A 19,076-nucleotide genomic window follows, 5' to 3' on the forward strand; every position below is an offset into this window, starting at 1 on the left:
TTATGATGAAATGCTTGAAAATCGAATAATGCACTATTATAATCGTTGTCGTTGTTATAATGATGAGTGTGAATTACCCTTCGTTGAGTTTTTCTGACTGCTGATCTGAAGAAACTTTTCCGTAACCCTTATCAATTGGCCATTTTACAGTTGTGTACTTAGTTGCCAAGCCTTTGATTCAGAGTGAGGCTGAAGGTGACCTTGTTGTGATAGAGACCTGTATCTAGTTAGCATGATAACAAAGTGATTTACATTTGAAAGGCAGCAAGGTTTGTATCATAACAAGGTCAACCCTAGCCTCACTCCCATTCAAAGGCTTGGCAACCAAGCACACAACTGTAAAATGGACTATTTCAATGTCAATTTCAATTTCAAATTGAAGATTTGTAGATTCGAGCCCACACGGAAGCGCGTGTATTTTTGATCAGCCAATAAAAGTATCGCCTGCATACCAGTAAAACAAAATTACTGGTTTGTTTATATTTTCCATCCAATACCCATATTGATAGGATACCATTAATATTTGAAGAGGAAACATTGAACCGGTCAGCACTTCCTTCTTTGTCACTCAAGTGTCAGAAACATGATCTCTTTTAAAATTGTAAAATAACTCTTCGTCGACCAGCCGAAGTCTAATTTGCATACAGAGAGATTTGAATTTTTTTCCTTCGTACCTGCTTGCTAATCTTCCGTTTAAATACTGCTACAACACAATTGTATCAAACCAAATTGAAGACAATCGGAAGGACAGTTTTGCCTTTGTGTGGCGAACTCAAAGCGGGTCACTGTGATTGGCTAGCTCGTTGCCATGGTTTTTAACAAAGTTTGCCCAATTTACCCGGCGCAGAAATGAAGCGAGTTTCGATATTCTCGAGCGTTGCTTTATGTGGGCTGCTAAATCTTGGCTTTTGGTTTCGTTCCTTTCGTTAAAGGAACACCAAACTGCATTTACGAATCTGGAAGCTATTTACAAGGTACAGCGTTGTGATTTTAACCATCAACGACCGTTATTTGGTTCATTATCGTTTACACCGTCTAAAAGTTGATCATCGGAGTAAATTTCAAGAGTAAATAACGACTGATAAGGACGATATCAACGAATTTGTGAAGTTCCCCGTAGAGACTGGATTCTGCAGAAGAATTTTGTGGCCTTAAAGTACATATTGTGAGCTAATCAAGAAATTAATTGACGTAAGAATTATAACGTCAAATTGTTGATAGTGAAGAGTTCTTCAAGTATTCAAACCAGCGTAAGTAAAGGATTGTTTTGGTTTTGACTGCTGTATTTGAAAGTGCGAAGACGTCAGATATCAAAGTCTAACCTCGCTTTGGATCTCACAGTCGTCAAGATTTCATCAAAGGGGATTCAGGTCCCCAGGAAGTCAACCTCTAGCGCGAAAATTAAGACACAACGCAAAAATATTTCGCTTTCGATCACCTCCAGATCCAACCATCTGTTTTTCAGCATCTACACTGTACACCTGGTGGCACCAGCTTTAATTTTTATTTCTTCACAAAAACATTTTATTTCAGATTCTTTTTGTTCTTCGGTAAGTCATCGACAACGGCAAGAAGTGTTTGTTATCCTCTCCAGTTAGAGTAACTCTCATTTGTGTGACAATGCATGGCATGACTTGACTTTTTCGAACCCTCAACGATCACGTTGCCTGGGATAAATCTTTTGTATTCCACCATCAGAGAATTTTTTTGTCACAGTAATTATTTCTAACAGTTATCACTTCCAAGCGTGTATTTCAACCTTTTTTGAATGCGTCGATTACGCTAAATTTTTTAGCTTAAAACAATTTATTTACTTCGCACGTCGTTGGAAGTGAATGCATAGCAACTCGAAGGCGTCACATCTATGGTTTGTGTTTCTGCATTTTACTGAGGGGTGCTCGTGAGGACAAAGTCATGAATTCCAGAGAACAGCTTGAAAAAGCTCTATCTTCGAAGCTCAACGGGATCCAAATAACTAATCAATTGAGCAGGCTATCCAGAGCAAAAGCAACGCCTCCTGTTCTCAAAACGCAGCCGATAAGGCCGCAAAAATCGTTCAGGTTTATACCACATCCCCCTCAAAATCGAAAGTCGGTCGGATTTCAGAACAGTCGAGGAGCTGATAGCAAGCACATTAAGCCAGTGCCTCCTACAGAGCCTCATGGAAAGAAATCTATGGTTAGAAAGTTTTACGATGTTAGAAAACTAGACAGTATTGTTGACGAAAGCAGGGTTAGCGGAGATGGAGAATCACTGGATAATGAGGAATTTTACGAGAAGTCAAGGTGTCCGTCTTGGGAGCGTATGCCAGGGGATGGATGCATCTCTGACATCGCTGAAGAAGATGAAGATGCAGAAGAAGACGGTGACTTGGAAGAGAATGATGATGACGATGATAATGATAATGATGAGTCTGTGGAGGGGAACTATGACAATGATTTCTATGAATGCGATGACCTTGATGAAGGTATTAACTTGTACATGTTAAATTTTAAAGTCTTTTTCACAAAGTCAACTGACTTACAGTTAAACCTCTTGAAAGAGATATTGTGAAATGACAAACTCATCTCTCAAACTGTGGTATTTAGAATTGTCCTATTACCAAACTAATTAGTTGAATCAAACAAACAAGTAGACAATTTGAAGGAATAGTGAAGATTTTTCTTTTACCCATGATACACTCATTTTTCAAAAGTAAACCAGTGCTGTCACTGAGCGAGTGAATTGCCTAGATGATGGCAATTCAATTTTTCTAATACCTGTCCAAACATGATGTTGACTTCATTAGTTTTTGCACAATGTAAGGGAGGTTAAAATTATGCCCTAATGTAAGAAGTGTTGCTTTTATAATTGCAGCAGGCTCTTCTGACATTGATGACAATGATGATGACGATGATGATGATGATGATGATGGTTCTCAGTCACTGATCAGCACAGCTGCTTCTTCTCGTATTTCTACTGCAAAAAGTAGAGCATCAAGTGCAAGACCACTGACATTAAGTACTCGTAGATGGTCTGGTACAGTAGGATCATCCCAACCAAGTTCAGTCTCATCCAAAAAAACAAATGCGTGGGCATCAACTGGTGATGATGAAAAACAAGAGAAAATTCCACCACTAGTACCCAGCCTATTTCCTCATATATCTCCAACCATCTACTTTTCTGTTGAGGGAGAAACAGGTAAACTCACTCAAATTTATATTTTTGCGTTTTAAGATGTTATGTTTCCTCCAGCAAGGCAGTGTCACTAAGTTTTGAAGCTGAAACTAGAGATATGACATGTGGTGCTCAGTGTAAATTATGTGGTCAAATGTACTGTAACCTGACAGCAAATCGATATCTTCATCCATAACATGTGTTGCAGATCAAAGCCCATATTGATGACCCTGTGGCTAGCTTCGTCAACTTGGGTTAAATGTTCAATTTTCCACTTGAAATTGCAGTTTCGAATTTCCCCTAACTAATGTGTGATTTTTTATGATCATAAAATAATATAGTTAATTTTACACTAGGTAATTAACTGTAAACAACGTGTATGTACAGGCACATTCCTAATTTGTCCTACAATGATTTATGATAACTTATGTTTATAATGCACAAACAATATACATGGTTTATAATGAACTAATATTAGCAGGATTTAAATTTGTGTAATCAAGAATTAATTTTGTAGACAGGACATTGAATTATTATCTGCAACTATAGACTGAAGGTGTTTCCAGCCTTTTGGTTTTTTAGTTTGAAGGTTGTCTTATCAAGCTCAGTTTAGCTGCGTACAATTGTGTCAATTTATTATATACAGTCATGGAACACAAATTGTTAGCAAAATGTCATTTAATCTGCAAGCAAAATCAGTATTAAAGTCAGCTAACTGCCTCCCAGTTAGCTCAATGGATAGAGCACTGGACTGTTGTGCGGGAGGTCGAGGGTTCGAGTCCCGGCCGGACCAACACTCAGGATCTTAAAATAATTGAAAAGAATTTGCTACCTTTCTATAACATCAAGAAATGGCTAGATATTGTAGTCTTCTTGGATGGGGACGAATAAATGGAGGTCCCATCTCCTGCAGAGTTGGGGTAAGAGACGTTAATTTCCCACACATGAGATTACGGTGTGATGGATGTCCTCCCCTGGGGTGGGATGGGTGGGATATTGCACACACTTAATTTGGAGCCTCGCTCTGTTGTGCGACCCTCACCACACTCTGGTGAAAGTGATTAAATAAATAGTATTTTAAAACTTTATTTTAAGAATTAAATGTACAGTGTACCTGTAGGCTGAATAGTTTCTCTATGATTATTATAACATGGTTCATAAGGATATAATCCTCTATCATCTTTTGCAGTGGGTCAACTTTCCCCTGAACTGCGAAAACTTCTCCGATGGAAGATGAGTTCGATAACACCAAATGTTATTAAACAGTGTATTGCAAGAGCTGGCTTTAAACCAACGAAGAGTAAGTTTTTATTCAGTTGCTGATTATAATCATAGTCTCCTTAATTGTCTTTTTATGACTGCAAAATAGCTTAGTTAAAATGTAAAAGATGAAGGGCCTATACTGTACATGACAGCAAACGTGATCATGAAGGAGGTTTAATCTCACTATAATTACAATTTTTAGTCTTTATATGTATGGCAAACAAAGCTACCGTATGTGTATACTCAGTACAATGTACACTGTGGCATCAAGCTGTTGCGGTAGTCTGTCCCTGCCAGTCGGCGAAGCTAAATAAATCTAAATCTAAATCTATTTAAAATCTTTTCATTTTTGCTCTATTGTACAGTTCTGAAAAAACTACATGAAGTTTAGATTACATGGCTTGATCAGCAACAGAAACTTGCTAATGTACCGAAAGGGAAGCTGGTGCTGGAAGACTAATTAATATGCTAATGTTTTGTATCAGAGCTTTTATAATAGCCCTTACAATAAAGAGTATCTTGGTTTCTGTAGAATGAAGGGAAGGAAAAATACTATTGCTTCTGACATATTGGATATGTTAGCCTAACAATACTCACTCAGCATTTTTGTAGTTCTTAAAATTGATGCTGTATTCATGAAAAGTGCACATCTCACCAAAGATGCCTGTGAAAGGTGTTTATAGTTTTAAATCTACTTGTAAACTTCACTTTGAAATTCATTTGTTATTTTCACTGAATTTGTATACTGTTAAGCAGGAAATGACTGGTTAGGATACTGGGGCAAACACATGAAGGCGACCTGTTTTAAAACTGTCAGAGAATATCAAAAGGTAAGTAGTGAACTTTTTTTTAGTATAACTGGTAAGAAAAATTGTTTTATATTTTTTTTTTTTTGGAATCTGGAAATGAAAATTCTTATAAGTTTAAAGTTTTGTACAACTTTACTGAATCTTGACTATATGTCTAAGTAATAAATTCCAGGACACTGTGTAAGTGGCTGGTAACTGCCCAAAAGGCCATTGGTGATAATCCAGAATGAAAAGTTTTATTAATTCTAATTCTCTTTGAAAATAAAGTGTTGATATCAGGGCTTGCATTTTGAGGAGTTTTCCCTTAGTGTGAGACAAAACTGAAGGAAAAAAACAATTTTAACTGTCTGCAGAGCTAAACTTTTGGCCATTACCTTTGGTTAGCTTAAAAGTGTGTGCTTTGAATAACACAGCCTTTTTGCTGTAATGAAGTCTTGCTTCTTTATAATAATGGTAATTAAGTACTAAGTAACCTACAGATTTTTAGGTTGATCAAGAGGACCACTTTCAGTTCTTCTCAGGGTATTTACCCAGGCTTTATGGAGGGTGATAAACTGTTTGACCTCACCAAAATTTGAAGATGGGAGGAAAATTCTGAGAGCTCAGACACATATCACTCAGAAAGCAAGCAAGAAATGTATAGTGCCTGGTACATGTAGGTGGTACTGCATGCATGGTCATGCTAAGTTTTTGCCTTAGTAAGGTTATATTTCTCTTTAGGTAAACCACTTTCCTGGTACGTTTCAAATTGGGAGAAAAGACAGGTTGTGGAGAAATCTCTCTCGGATGATAGTGCATCATGGAAAAAAAGTATGGTTATCTCAAACTGTTTCTAAAATAATGTTTAACTAACACAGCAACAGAGCTCAACAATAACTTTTCAACTTAGTCTAGCCAAGTGGCTAGTGACAACTTAGATGTTAAAAACAATTTCAGTTTGTTTACCAGCCAAACCGGCTAATGCTAACACAACAATAGGGCTCAATAACTTTTCAACTTACCAGCCAAGTGGCTTGTGACAAGTTATGCATTAAAACAATTTCAGTTTGTTTACAAGCCAAACTGACCAATGGAAATTGAAAACCGCTAGCCAAAATGAATTTCTACTAGTCTGTAGCTAGTTGGCTACCGTTAAGTGTCAAGCTCTGAGCAGTCCAAAAAAATTTTGCTTACTGTGAGAGTTCTGAAGCCTCTTTCCCTAATGCCATCATAGAGATGTGCCCTCAGTGATCAAGTCAAATTGCATAAAATGTAGGGAAGATAATAATTCAAAACATTATCATTGTAAATACTAGGTGTTGAGCAATAATATTAAGTCAAGGAATTGAGCTGATTTGCCTTGCATTTATAATGAATAAAGTATATACATTAAATACATCATATTCTATTTGATCAACTGGTGCCTTTGCTGACTTTTCTACAGGATTATGGCTTTGTTCCACAAACCTATGTTCTTCCTTATGACATGAAATTACTCAAAAGGGCGTGGGATGATGCTAGCAGTCGACAGAAATGGATTCTCAAGCCGGTAAGAAGTATTTTTTTTGTCTTGTACATGTATATCTAAAAACCCTGAATATCTAAAAAAAGCTTGCAATTTTACACTATGTGCAGTTTTTGTAGCACTAGCGTAATTATATCGTTTCTGGAGTACTGTATCAATGTTTTCCATATAAGCCTGTTACTAGCATTAATCTACAATTTCTAGTAAGGCCTTGTACTGTCATCTGTTAAGGGTTTTATTTATTTTATGTGTAGATGTAGAACCCCCTTTTTAAGGACTGCCACTAACAGTTGAGGCATATTGTACAACTGTGCTTTTAAACTTGAATTGATCGTTATCACTTGGTCTTGTTAATGATGATTGATGGTGCAGCCTGATGTGCATGAGCTATACCCCTTTTAGAGGTCCGTAGGGTGATTATCATTGATGATAAGACAGCACTTTATTTGCATGTTCAATATCGTTTAATTTGTAACTCTGATTTTTCTTATCTGCAGCCTGCTTCAGCCAGAGGGATTGGAATCCGTGTGATTCACAAGTGGAATCAAATTCCAAGGAAGAGACCTGTTATTGTTCAGAGGTACAGTAATATTTCTCTCTGAATATATTTAAATACTTAATACACTGTATTGTATCTATAGATAATACTCAACAATAGGAACTGGAAGGTTGTAACTTACATTGTGTTCACATGGTAAAGAGATACCGCAACCTTTGGAGTCATTTCAAGTCTGGGGATTTTTTTTTCTCGGGCGACAGCCATCCCTGGAGCAGAGCCAAGTACTGCTCTCTTTCCTCTTCATTCCCCCCTTCACAAAGATCCAGCACGCCTCCATGATAAACTTAAACATTGAATCAGACTGTAAATCTCACATTGCTTCTGCAGTGGTATTAAGTTGTTGAATTGTAATCTACGTGTGCGTGTAGCTTCACTGAATGCGTAATAGCTTTTGGAGACTATAACTGGTTTTAAAAGTTCTGATATCTTTGCAGCAGTATTAAGCATGTTTGCAAGAGGATTAATCATTTCTATCATTTTTGTGTACTTCTAGGTACCTTGCCAAACCATTTCTTATCAATGGAAGCAAGTTTGACCTTCGAATATATGTCTATGTCACTTCATATGATCCACTCAGGATTTATGTCTTCGAAGATGGACTTGTGAGATTTGCAACATGCAAGTAAGTTTTGGAAGACACAAGGATAACGTTAAAAAAATGAGTGCATGGTCAGTTGTGATTAGTTTTATTTGTCCAGTGCTACTCCTAAGATTTCCATTTCTCTTTTGTTTTCAAGGTACTCATCATCCATGAAAAGTCTGAGCAACAAGTTCATGCATCTGACAAATTATAGCATCAATAAGAAGAACGAAGGAGCTTACCAAGCGAACTCTGATGAAACTGTTTGTCAGGGACACAAATGGTAGGTACATTCACTTGTACAGTACAGCTTAAACGTAAGGTGACATTCCCTCTAAACTCGATCCTCGATTCTCGATTCCTCGTTTCTCGATCCTCGCTTCTTGATAACCTCGAGAATCGAGGCTCAAGTCGAGTTCGAGACGCTCGAGTCAAGTATCAAGACCCTCGAAACTCGTTTCGAGGCACCCGAAATGGGGAAACAAAGAAGTTTTCGCGTGACTTATTTTATTCAGAATGACTGGCTTCTAATTTCTCATAACTGTATCAAAATGAATCAAATGTGAAGGTCATCAGAATACGGGAAATGATCATCAATTGAAGAAGCTCCTGTTTTTCAAACAAATTCTTCTTGACAGTACTAAAGAAAACGTATAGAGAAAAGTGGGGAAATGTGAATGTTAGAGTTAGGACGTAGAAGATTTAAACTAACACCTGTCAAATATGCGAAGACACGTGACGCCGGAGTTGTTATGAGGCAGAACAACGAAAAAGAGCGGAGAAGTCGCGGGGAACAAGAGAATTGTCTTGGCTTCATATTCCGTTTTAGCAACTCCACGGACGATATTCGCCGTCGTCTAAAAATTATTCTGACAGTACCTCCGAGCATTATACATTTAAAATATGGAATACATCAATATTTAATTTTGACCCCAACCTTTCTTATAGGTGTCAATTAAAAAAAAAAACCATTCTATTTTTCTAATTAAACGTAATGCTTCTGTTTGTAGGAGTTTGAAAGCTCTTTGGGGTTACATGAAACGAATGAACATCAATCACGTTCATGTTTGGGAGACAATAAAGGATTTAGTCGTCAAAGCCATCTTAGCGTAAGTAACACTATTGAGTTATGGATGCACGCGGGAGGTTGCTAAGCACGAAAGAAGCGTAAGAGTCGCTCGAGGCGATAGCCGAGAGCGACTCTAGCTTCTTGAGTGCTTAGCAAACCTCCCAAGTGCATCCATAACTCTATAGTGTACGCTGTGGTGTTTACCATTTGTTTTATAACATAACATTAACACATTGTAGGTAAAGAGTTCCCTTTTATTTAACAAATCTTATGTGACCAGAAAAAAACAAGCACGCGCGGAAAAATAGTCTTTGCATTTGCTCACGTCAGCAGCGTACACCCATAGGCAAATGGGGGACGCTAAATTGACCAATCAGAGCGTGCGCTTTACTTTGGTTACGTTATAAATGCAGTTGTTGTGGATTCTCACGAGTTGGAAGTTTGGTAAAATCCAACGTGAAATTGATCTGTAAGTAGTATTTGATACCAATTTTAAGAGTCTATAAGTTCGAGTTTCTTCAGTAACTCAACCAGCTTACACATTAGTGAACTTGCGTTGGTTTGGCCGTAAAAGGCATAAGCGGCAAAAACAGGATATTGACACGTCATCAATTTTAACATTTTTCAAGAAGGAAACGTTTTATTAAGTGTGAAGATAATACGATGTATTATGTACGATGTTACGTAAAATGTTTATTATCACGAAGGATACATTTTCGAAGGATTTTGCTGAACTCTGTCACTGTACTTATTCAAGAATCTGAAGACCTGTCTCTATTTTGGTTGATTTCTGCGTTTTCACCATTTTCGTCATTTCCTAACATGCACAAGACAATTTATTAACATTGAACTTCTTGATGTGAATGTTTCAGGTCTGATTCAGCAGTAAACACCATGGTAAAACAGAATGTGAGGAAAAGGTTAGAAAGTGTAGTTGGTTGGCCTTTTCGTCTTTAATAATCAATTTTTCAAGACCTGATTGTTAATTCTCCCCTCTCGCTGCTGCACATTTCCTTGTAAATTAGTTACGATATGTCAGTGTTAGATCAAGACTCAAACTCCTACCTGATGAGTTTAGGTATTCTCATTACCTGTTTGTAGGATAATGTATGGATATAGTAGGGAGAAGTTGAATGTCGCATGTTACAGGGTAAAGTGAGTTTAGTATATCTCTCAGTAAGTACCAGCGGTGTTTAATTTAGCGGAGGGTGGAGGTACTCAGGGATACGTGTATGATCAATATCTTACTAACCTCGCTTCTTCGGTTCGTACTGTAAGTTGCAAAACCTCGTTTTTACCGCTCGGACCTCTGATCCAGTTAGTCAAAGTCAAAGTCATCTTTATTTAAGCAGGGTGGCCCTTTCAGCACTAGGCTGGTATCAATAGGAGCCCTGCGTAATTAACGATTACTACATGATAATTATAAAATTACCACCGGCTAAAAACTACTAGAAGATAAAAATATAACAATCATGATTAGAGGCATGTGTAAGTATTGAATGTAATAACTTCAATTTTTTACCGTCTACAACATTGTTTAGATCTTGCTGTCATGAGCTTTTCGGATTTGATGTCATGTTAGATGAAAACCTGAAACCGTGGTTACTAGAAGTGAATATATCTCCAAGGTAACTCACGCACTTGTCATTTTCAGAAATATTGACCTCACGTGGGATTTACATTCAACCCAAATTTCCCATACTCAGATACCTTAGCTCTATGGTGTTATTATGTACTCATTCAAACAATTGTTATCAGCATGCGAAAAGTTTCTGCTAGATACATACTGGAACAAAAGTAAGGAACAAAATTTGAAATATATTGAGTATAATGACCTTTTCTAGGCTGCCGTTTTTTACCTTTCCTATTGAAAACGGAGATCTGTTTTAGTTAAGATTCAAGATACTTTCAATGCGAATCTTGTGTTAATTTAGTTTCTTGTGGGACATCGACGAAAACTACATTGCAGCACTCATTATGATTGCTCTTCGTCTGACGTGTTCTAAGATGCGCAGTGACAGATGCGTAGTAAAGTGCGTAGGAAGATGCGCGGTCGATGCATCACTAGGGAATGACTTATGGTTAACCAAGTAAACTTCATCAATTTCCTCCCCAGTCTTCACTCCACTTCCCAGCTGGACCGTAACATCAAGGGACAGATGATCAAGGACTTGTTAAACCTGGCAGGATTTTGCATTCCAGAAAATCTGGTCACAACTTCAACATCAAGGTCAATCTAACTATTTGATTAGTAGAAAGAAATTGAAATTACTAGCAGTTTGAAATATAATGAATCGTGAGGCACATAACTTTGCCTTAATGTAATATTGCAGTATGGTTGCATTGTATGTGCAGGGCGCGTATCATGTTTAATGAACTTCAAATTCCTGTTTGGTTTTTAGCACTAGTAACATGAACCAGTTTGTTCAAGATAAAGCAGTGACGGCTCTATCTTCAGATGAGAGAGCAAAGGTAAATATATGTTGTTTATGGCAAACACCAACAGATATTTGGAACAACATGTTTTCTGCTATTTTGCCAGTATCAATTTACTGTAACAATGTGTTACATGCATGGTAATTAGATTTATTCTTTCAAGAGGGGAAATGGTGTGACAAGTTCTATCGATTGATTTTGTATCGGAGATCGTTGCTGACTTAATACTTCTCTTGCACTGATCTTAACATTTAGTTTTATCATCTTACTAATGAGCCTACCTTATTTGAGCAATAGAGCTCATTTATCGGGGCACTATAACCTGATGAAGCATCCGCGTGGAAACTGAATTGACCAGTAAGACGTTGGCAATGCGTACTATATTCACTTATGTTATAATATTTATTAGAACCCACCAATGATATCAGTGCTATATTAAAGGTACATTTCATTATTTGCGATAAATAAACAAGGAACCAAGTCAAATTGTTCTAATGTGTATCTTCATATGTTTGGTTAAGTGTTGGACGTTATTTTCCTTGTGTTTTCAGCATGCGTTTTATGTTCAACGTCATCTAGATGAGGTAAGAACGCACCTTATACACCGCCTCCTTTCAAGTCACTTGCATATAATTCAGTTAGTGCCACAATGCCTCTACTATTTAAGTATCTGGCTGACATTTACACAGTACATTACCTTGTTAACGTCGTAATTACCAGGTACACATTACAGAGCACTTTAAGTCTTTAAGTGATGCATCATTTGACAATAGACATTTGATTCTTTTATTGACTTTTTCAAGGAGGCATTTGGATAAATTGCCTGAAAATCCCAAACCAAGTTTCGCACAGCCAATCAAAACAAAAGATAATGTCGCTATGAGTCTATGAGAAAATTTATAGTGAAATCAAGGGAAATGCTTCGAGCGCGGAAAGTAAAAGTGTCCAAGTCGAGGGGACCGGTGTTAGTAAACATTTGCATCTTATTAGTCAAGAGAATTTTCTAGAAAAATCTTTAAGCGCGGAAAGGCAAGAGTGTTAAGTCGTGGGGACCGGTGTTAGTAACCATTTGAGTCTTATTAATCAAGAGAATTTTCTAGACCAATCACAGGGGCTGTTGGAGCTTAAGAAACACCAGTGTAATCCAATATAATCACTTACTGCGTTCGTTACTAACTATGAATTGTTTTTATGATGTTTATTGACGCAATTTTGTAACCAGTCCACTTCTGTTTCATTCATATATTTTAGCGCACGAAACAGTCAATTCTGGACATCTTGACACCAGACGATATTAGAATGCTTATGGAGGCAGAAGATGAGGTACACTGTACATTCGAATTTTTGAAAAAAAAAGATTTGTTTCAAGTTCTCTTCTGATTGAACAGTAAAAACCATTAATTTCATCACTTATTATGTTGGTTATGAGTGTATGAAAGAGAAAGGAAATTTCATTTTATCTTGTATAACAGACTGCCATGTATTTAATTAAAGTAATAGTAAAGCTTGACTCGTGCGTTTCTATTTTCCCACACAGAATAGTCGAAGAGGATGCTTCCAGCGAGTTTTTCCATCCATGTCGTCCAACAAGTATTTAAGGTTCTTTGAGTCTCAGGTGAGGATTTTTTTCACTAACAGACACTTATTATTACCTCGTTAGTCCACGGACAGTCCCTGCTTGTCAGCGAAGTCCGTCGCGCGAGTAAAAAAAAAAATCAGTGAAAATATATGTTAGCACGCCACGTGGATTCTGTGGTAGGTACTACTTTTCATGTACCTCGCTCTCAGAGTTCCGCTCGACGCGCTTACCACCTGTTTTTTTTTTTTTTTTTTTTTTTTTTTTTTTTTAATCACTGTTTTCCTTTTTCTTTTTTTGTAATGAATGGTGCGACGGACTTCGCCGAAAAGGAAAGACTGCTCGTAGTTTACTTCTTAGTGATCTTATTTAATTTTTTTCTCTTTTAATTGACTTTCTCTCCACCCTCAATCGGTTGTTTTGTCATCAATTTCCTTATAGAGATACTACAATATTTTGTTGGACGAGTGGACAAGAAAGTACATGAGAGAGGGTCGGAGCACAGCCTTGGGTAAGTTTAAATCCAATCAGAAGAATCTGCGTCACCGGTGTGTAGTGTATGTCACCGCTGAAAAAACTCAACCACGTCATTTGCAGTCCGTATTCGTCTATATCATTCGTGCCCCACTTTGTTCCCCCTATGGTCTAAAGTGTTTTTTTCTTGCCATGTTTCTTATGATACCATGGTGTGAGTATTTATTTTTATTGGTCTTTTTCCTTTCACAGGAATCGCTGTTCTCCAAGCACTTGGTGAAAAGAAACTTCATATTGGTGCCACCTCGGATCCAACACATCAAGTGAGGCTTTAATTTATTCATTAATTTATTTATTTATTTTCGTAAAGAAAGTAGAAATTCCTAAGAATTTAGAATGAGTTCGAAATCCTTACTCTAGAGTACTGATTGACTGACTGACTGACTCGGACCAACTGACCAGCTGTGTAACTGGCTAGCTGGCTAGCTGACTGACTAACTGACTGACTGACTCAGACCAACTGACCAGCTGTGTAACTGGCTAGCTGGCTAACTGACTGACTAACTGACTGACTGACTCAGACCAACTGACCAGCTGTGTAACTGGCTAGCTGGCTAACTGACTGACTAACTGACTGACTGACTCAGACCAACTGACCAGCTGTGTAACTGGCTAGCCGACTAGATGACTGACTGATAGACTGACTGACTGAATTGACTGAATCAGATCAATGGTACGCATGGTTATATCGAGTGAATGATAGACTGAAGAACTGACTGATTGATTGATTGATTGATTGCTTGATCACGAGATGTAAGGCTTTATTGATTAATTGATGGAGAGATGACTTTTTCCTTACAGTGGGCTTGCCCTCAAGGTATAACGTACAGGTCCTCTTCCGCTCCGGCTCTCAATTTGGACTACGGACCCATCAAATCAAGGTCGGTGTAAACAATTAAATTCCGACTTAATAACGATTGACATAAAGTACGGATCCCTATTAGATTTTTTCGATATTCTTGATAATAACATTTGTTCGAAAAGAGAATTTGTAAGTCGTCCTCGATCTCAAACGCCATGTCCCTGTCCGTCCATTCTCGGCGTTCCACTTGTTCTTGAGCGTTTTTTCTTTCTATCAGACGCTTCTCAGCACCAGCTACGAGACTAAAGGATTTGAACAACTCAGACTCTTCATCGACTTCTTTTAGGTACTTGCTGGAAACGTGCTGCATGTTTTTAGAGATTCGCGCATTTTTTTTTTATGTTGTGTTTGGTCCTTTTTCTTCGATGGATTTAGGTTATTCTCCTCCTGCTCTGCGCAAAACCTAGACTACTTCCTTTGCAGTTCCATCCTCGTCGCTCGTATAATTCATTCCAAGCTTGTTTAAGCTTTTTCTATAACCTCTCTTGTCATTATATTCCCTGACCTTCGTGCCCATCCTTCTTTATCGCCCTTTCAAATTGTTTACAAATTCTTATTCGCGCATGCGCCTGAGATGTTACAACAGATCCCATTAAGTCAACTTTTGTGAATATATGAAATCATATATTTGAACTGCGGTTGAAGAAATTAGTATGAGAGCGATCTTCGCAGTAATGATCACTACTTAAGCAGTAGTGAAAATAAGGCCTGAAAATTTCAGGCCTGTGCAGGATTCGAACTCATGACCTCTGCGATACCGGTGCAGTGCTCTATCAACTAAGCTAACAAGCCAACTGCGAGCTGGTCATTATGTTGGTTCTAATAAACCCGTGTAGTGAAGAGCCAACGTTTGTGAATATATGAAATCATTTGTTTGAACTGCGGTTAAAGAAATTAGTATGAGAGCGATCTTCCGACTAAGCTTTGATAGTTAATGGAACCTCTCGCACTGTGGCCACTTGAGATCATCATTAATTTTTTTAACATTATCTTTTCTTACTAATACCAGGCTTTCTTCTGCTCCTTCAACTAGGACTGTCAAAAGGTATTACGACAGCAACTTTTCTTGTTCTTAAACATTTCCCATTTGAATTGATCCAAATTTGGGTGTACTGCCTCGACGCACTCGTTGCGCGGAAGTCTTCAAAATTCAGTCTTGGAACGGCTCTTTTATCACATGCAGTTGTTTCTCTATCCTTTTTCCATTTCTTGTTTTTCACCTTTCTAGGAATAGCACAGCTTCCATCTTGAAAAATTCTCCGCGGAGCAAATCAGCTGTTACAACATTTAAGGCCAAGAGGTATCACATTTTCTCTTGGTCCTTCTTGGGACGCTGGTTCCGAAAACTCAACACTAATCTCTCATTTTTTTTTTACTTGAGGTGTACTGAAATTCTCATTCTTTTTTTGGCGATTTTGCTTTACTGTAATCCATGGCTCATTCTGACTCTACTTTCTTTCTTTTTTTCTTTTTAAATTTCGCGATTCTGCCGCTCGATGTTCGCCAAGAGACGGCCGTCTTGATATTTCCTTTATTCTCCTCTCTAACTTTCCACTTGTGTTACCCTTACTTTATCTTTTGTCTTTGTTGTCCTCTTTTCTCTCTTTGTTAAACAGAAAACCTCGAACAACTCCACGATGTAAGTCAGCTCCTTCTTGTAGGCGTAAGAATATAGCAAAGTTTGAGAACTTTGTTGAATCAGGGTAATATAAATTAACTTTCTTTAGTTCTCCTTATTTTATTATTTCATTTTTTTCGATCCCAAGATTCTACTTCACTCTTCACTCTTCACCCATTTCAACCATTTCCTCCCATGTTCTTGTAAATTAAACGTTATTTCACGACCGCGCGTTTGATTTGAATTTTTTGATCGGCTTGAGTGACAATTTTGGAAAGTTTAGTTTCGTTTTAGGTTCGCAAAGTTGATCTTGATGGAAATAAGGCCAACCAGGGCTCGACACTAACTAAACTACTAGAAATTCAGTTTGGGCTAGTGTTTTCCGATTTCCACTGGCCACTTTGGCTAGTAAACAAACTGAAATTGTTGTAACATCCAAGTTGTCACTAGCCACGTGGCTAGTAACTTGAAAAGTTAGTGTCGAGCCGTGCCAATGAGATACAGCTTCCTCTTCTCACACACGCAGTTGAACTTAGAAAGTTTGTGGATCAATTTGAGTATATGAGCAACTCTGCACTCGGCCCACCCCTCCCTAACCCAACATTTACCCTGACTCGTCATCAGTTGACTGTTGTTGAATTAGGGGATAAGTAGATGCGCCATTGATTCCAAGTCTTTAAAGTGACGAAGATTCTCATGGGAAGAGAAACTGGTTTATTTGCTCAAACGATGGTGGCCATAAAGGCTTAGAGTGATTATTAATAGTACAGACTGCCCCCGACCCACGAGATCTTAGAACTCCATTCACGTGTACCACAGTGGTTTCAAATTAATCTTTCTGATATTTTGTTTCAGCCAGTACTAATTTGTTTTAAATCACGAATCATTTTCCGTATTTTTCTTTCCAGTGCTTCGGCTCCGGTGCTTCTGCCCAAAATAAAGAAGAAGTCAACAAAATCGCAGACATCAAAGGTAAGGTACCCCGTTTGGTCTTTTTTCTCAAACTCCTCCTTGTAGAAAACGCTGTCCGTTTGTACTGAACACCCGCTTATTCTATGGGAAGTCACTTCGTTTATTTTAAGTCTTCCTCACGATACATTTTTCTCAACTAAAAAGCATACACTTGATTTCTACTTCATATAAATGTTTATCTTGTGCGTTGAGTCTATTAAACTCTATCGTCCTTAGTTTGACTACTTTCTGTTAGTTTTTCATCCTCTTCAAACATCGTGTTTTGATTTCCAGGTCTGCTATTCAACACTACGATATCATTCTAACCTAGCAAATTCTAACCAAACATGCAAGATTCGTAGTGATTCTTCGCGCAGACTGGCCTTACCTCAGATCAAAGAGCGTGAAGCAGTTAAAGCGATTTGTTGTACGGCTCTCTGTTTGTTAGTACTAACAGCGCCGATTAAAACTTCAAATAATTCATTCGCACAGTAAGAATACTCAGTTAGCAACATACTCGATTAGTTTGTTCCTTTCAGAGCACCGCTTTCGAGCTGTAAATCAAACGAACCCGCCGTAAAGGCCTGGTTACAAAGCCGTTTTAAAACCATGATGCATTGAAAACTTTTTTCGTTTTAAACACAGCCAGGCTAACGGGCGGCTCTGATGCAAAACTCATCTTTGAGAAGACTAGCAAATATTAGCTCGGCAAGATTTAAAAGTAGGAAGAGGTGATGGTAAACCCAGCAGGAACAAGGAGGGTTGAAGGCTAGGAAGAGAAAATAGGAGAAATTTTTTTCCTTTCCTCTCGACTTACACATCACACCCCTGCCCTTATATCGCCATAGTGCCGAGGAAGGCTGCGCCACGAGAAAGACTGGAGAGCAGTCAGACCTTGCGTGGTCTAGCATATCATGAAATATTTGAGCTTGATTTTTTTTTTAACGTTTCCTTTTTTACCTCAGATGTCTTCCAGCTCAGCCACGTCCTCTGAACGCACCCGACAGATGCTGAGAGCTCGGATGAAATCGAACATCTGACTAGTGCAGGACAGAGGGCCGCTTACTGTGACAACAACTACCATACCTTCCCTCCCTAGTATCAATGAACAGCCAGTGTGTAGTGGAGGGGAGGGTGAAGAGTGCATCCAGAACAGACATGCGCATTGTACAATTGAGACTTGCCCTCAGAAGCGAGTTCTTCATGAACTGTTGATTCATCTGAACAGATTGAATTTATCCGCGGACAGATATGCTTAAGCGATTGGTTTTCATTTTTAATTGCGAGAATTCTCGATTGATATGTATATATGTTCATAGTTTATGCGTGTAAAGAGCGAAAAGTGAGAATTGAAGTAATTTTCATCAGACAGTTTAACCCGTGTGGTTTTATAGTAAACCTGAGCATAATGATTTCGAAATTTATCTCTCGAAGTTCTGTTAGCAGATGTGGAGCAGAAATATTTATCACCAAAGCTTTAGATAGCTGTAATAACGAATTACATTTATTTTTGAGATGATGATAACTTAAAAATAATTAATTTTATTTTGATAATTTCTCGACACCAAATTTCTTTATAATGTTGAACAGATGTATACAACAGTAACTACTTCTTAACGCTTGTAAATCCGATTTCCATGATTGAAATAGTAGCTTTGTGCTATATTCTATTAGCGGCAATTTTTTCTACCTATTTATGTACCAAATGAGAATAATATTTCCAAAGAAAAAGCTAATTAATATAACCATGAAGGAATTAATAACAGATGATCACTGCATTTCATTGTGAAAGACAATATAATTTAAGTATTTTAATGAATAAAAAAATATTGCGAAGAATATTTGGTTTAACTCGGATATGTCAAGTGAGGACCAAATAAGATCCATAGCAGTAAAGTCTCCAAAACGGTTTACCTGGCAAGCTTTCGAATAGAAAAAAAAAGATAAAAAAGGAAAAAACAAGTAAAAAAATTGTTCTACGCGAGCTCTTAACACTTTCTCACGTCAAGCGGAAGAGGCTGACTCGTTTCATTCTCTGGTCTATCATTGGAACATCCTCGGAGACCCAGGGGCTGAGTCGATTTCAAGTTGGGGCATGAAGAGCCCCTGGGGACATTGTCTTACAAGACTAGTTCCAAACGGTCGCTGTCGTTCTGCCA

General features: G+C 37.9%; 1 protein-coding gene across 4 annotated transcripts; it reads left to right on the forward strand.

Moving 5' to 3' along the window:
* Window positions 1-824: 824 nt before the first annotated feature.
* LOC111333776 (tubulin monoglutamylase TTLL4) lies at window positions 825-18,756 on the forward strand. 4 transcript variants are annotated; one of them, XM_088741346.1, is made up of 23 exons: window positions 825-1,250; window positions 1,534-2,467; window positions 2,857-3,180; window positions 4,346-4,456; window positions 5,173-5,249; window positions 5,949-6,038; window positions 6,652-6,756; window positions 7,230-7,312; window positions 7,785-7,913; window positions 8,029-8,154; window positions 8,882-8,980; window positions 9,813-9,860; window positions 10,482-10,568; window positions 11,057-11,170; window positions 11,343-11,412; window positions 11,928-11,960; window positions 12,628-12,699; window positions 12,914-12,991; window positions 13,394-13,463; window positions 13,679-13,749; window positions 14,288-14,367; window positions 16,875-16,938; window positions 17,883-18,756. In XM_088741346.1, the coding sequence occupies exons 2-23, from the start codon at window positions 1,915-1,917 to the stop codon at window positions 17,955-17,957; spliced, it is 2,559 nt and encodes an 852-aa protein (XP_088597472.1). In that variant the 5' UTR covers window positions 825-1,250; window positions 1,534-1,914; the 3' UTR covers window positions 17,958-18,756. The 4 variants fall into 4 exon arrangements, with proteins under 4 accessions (XP_088597472.1, XP_022795134.2, XP_022795135.2 ...); XM_088741347.1 differs by having other exon boundaries at window positions 832-974; XM_022939399.2 differs by having other exon boundaries at window positions 825-2,467; window positions 5,176-5,249.
* The last annotated feature ends 320 nt before the right edge of the window (window positions 18,757-19,076 follow it).

Source organism: Stylophora pistillata, chromosome 12, assembly GCF_964205215.1.
Source record: "Stylophora pistillata chromosome 12, jaStyPist1.2, whole genome shotgun sequence".
NCBI lineage: Eukaryota > Metazoa > Cnidaria > Anthozoa > Scleractinia > Pocilloporidae > Stylophora > Stylophora pistillata.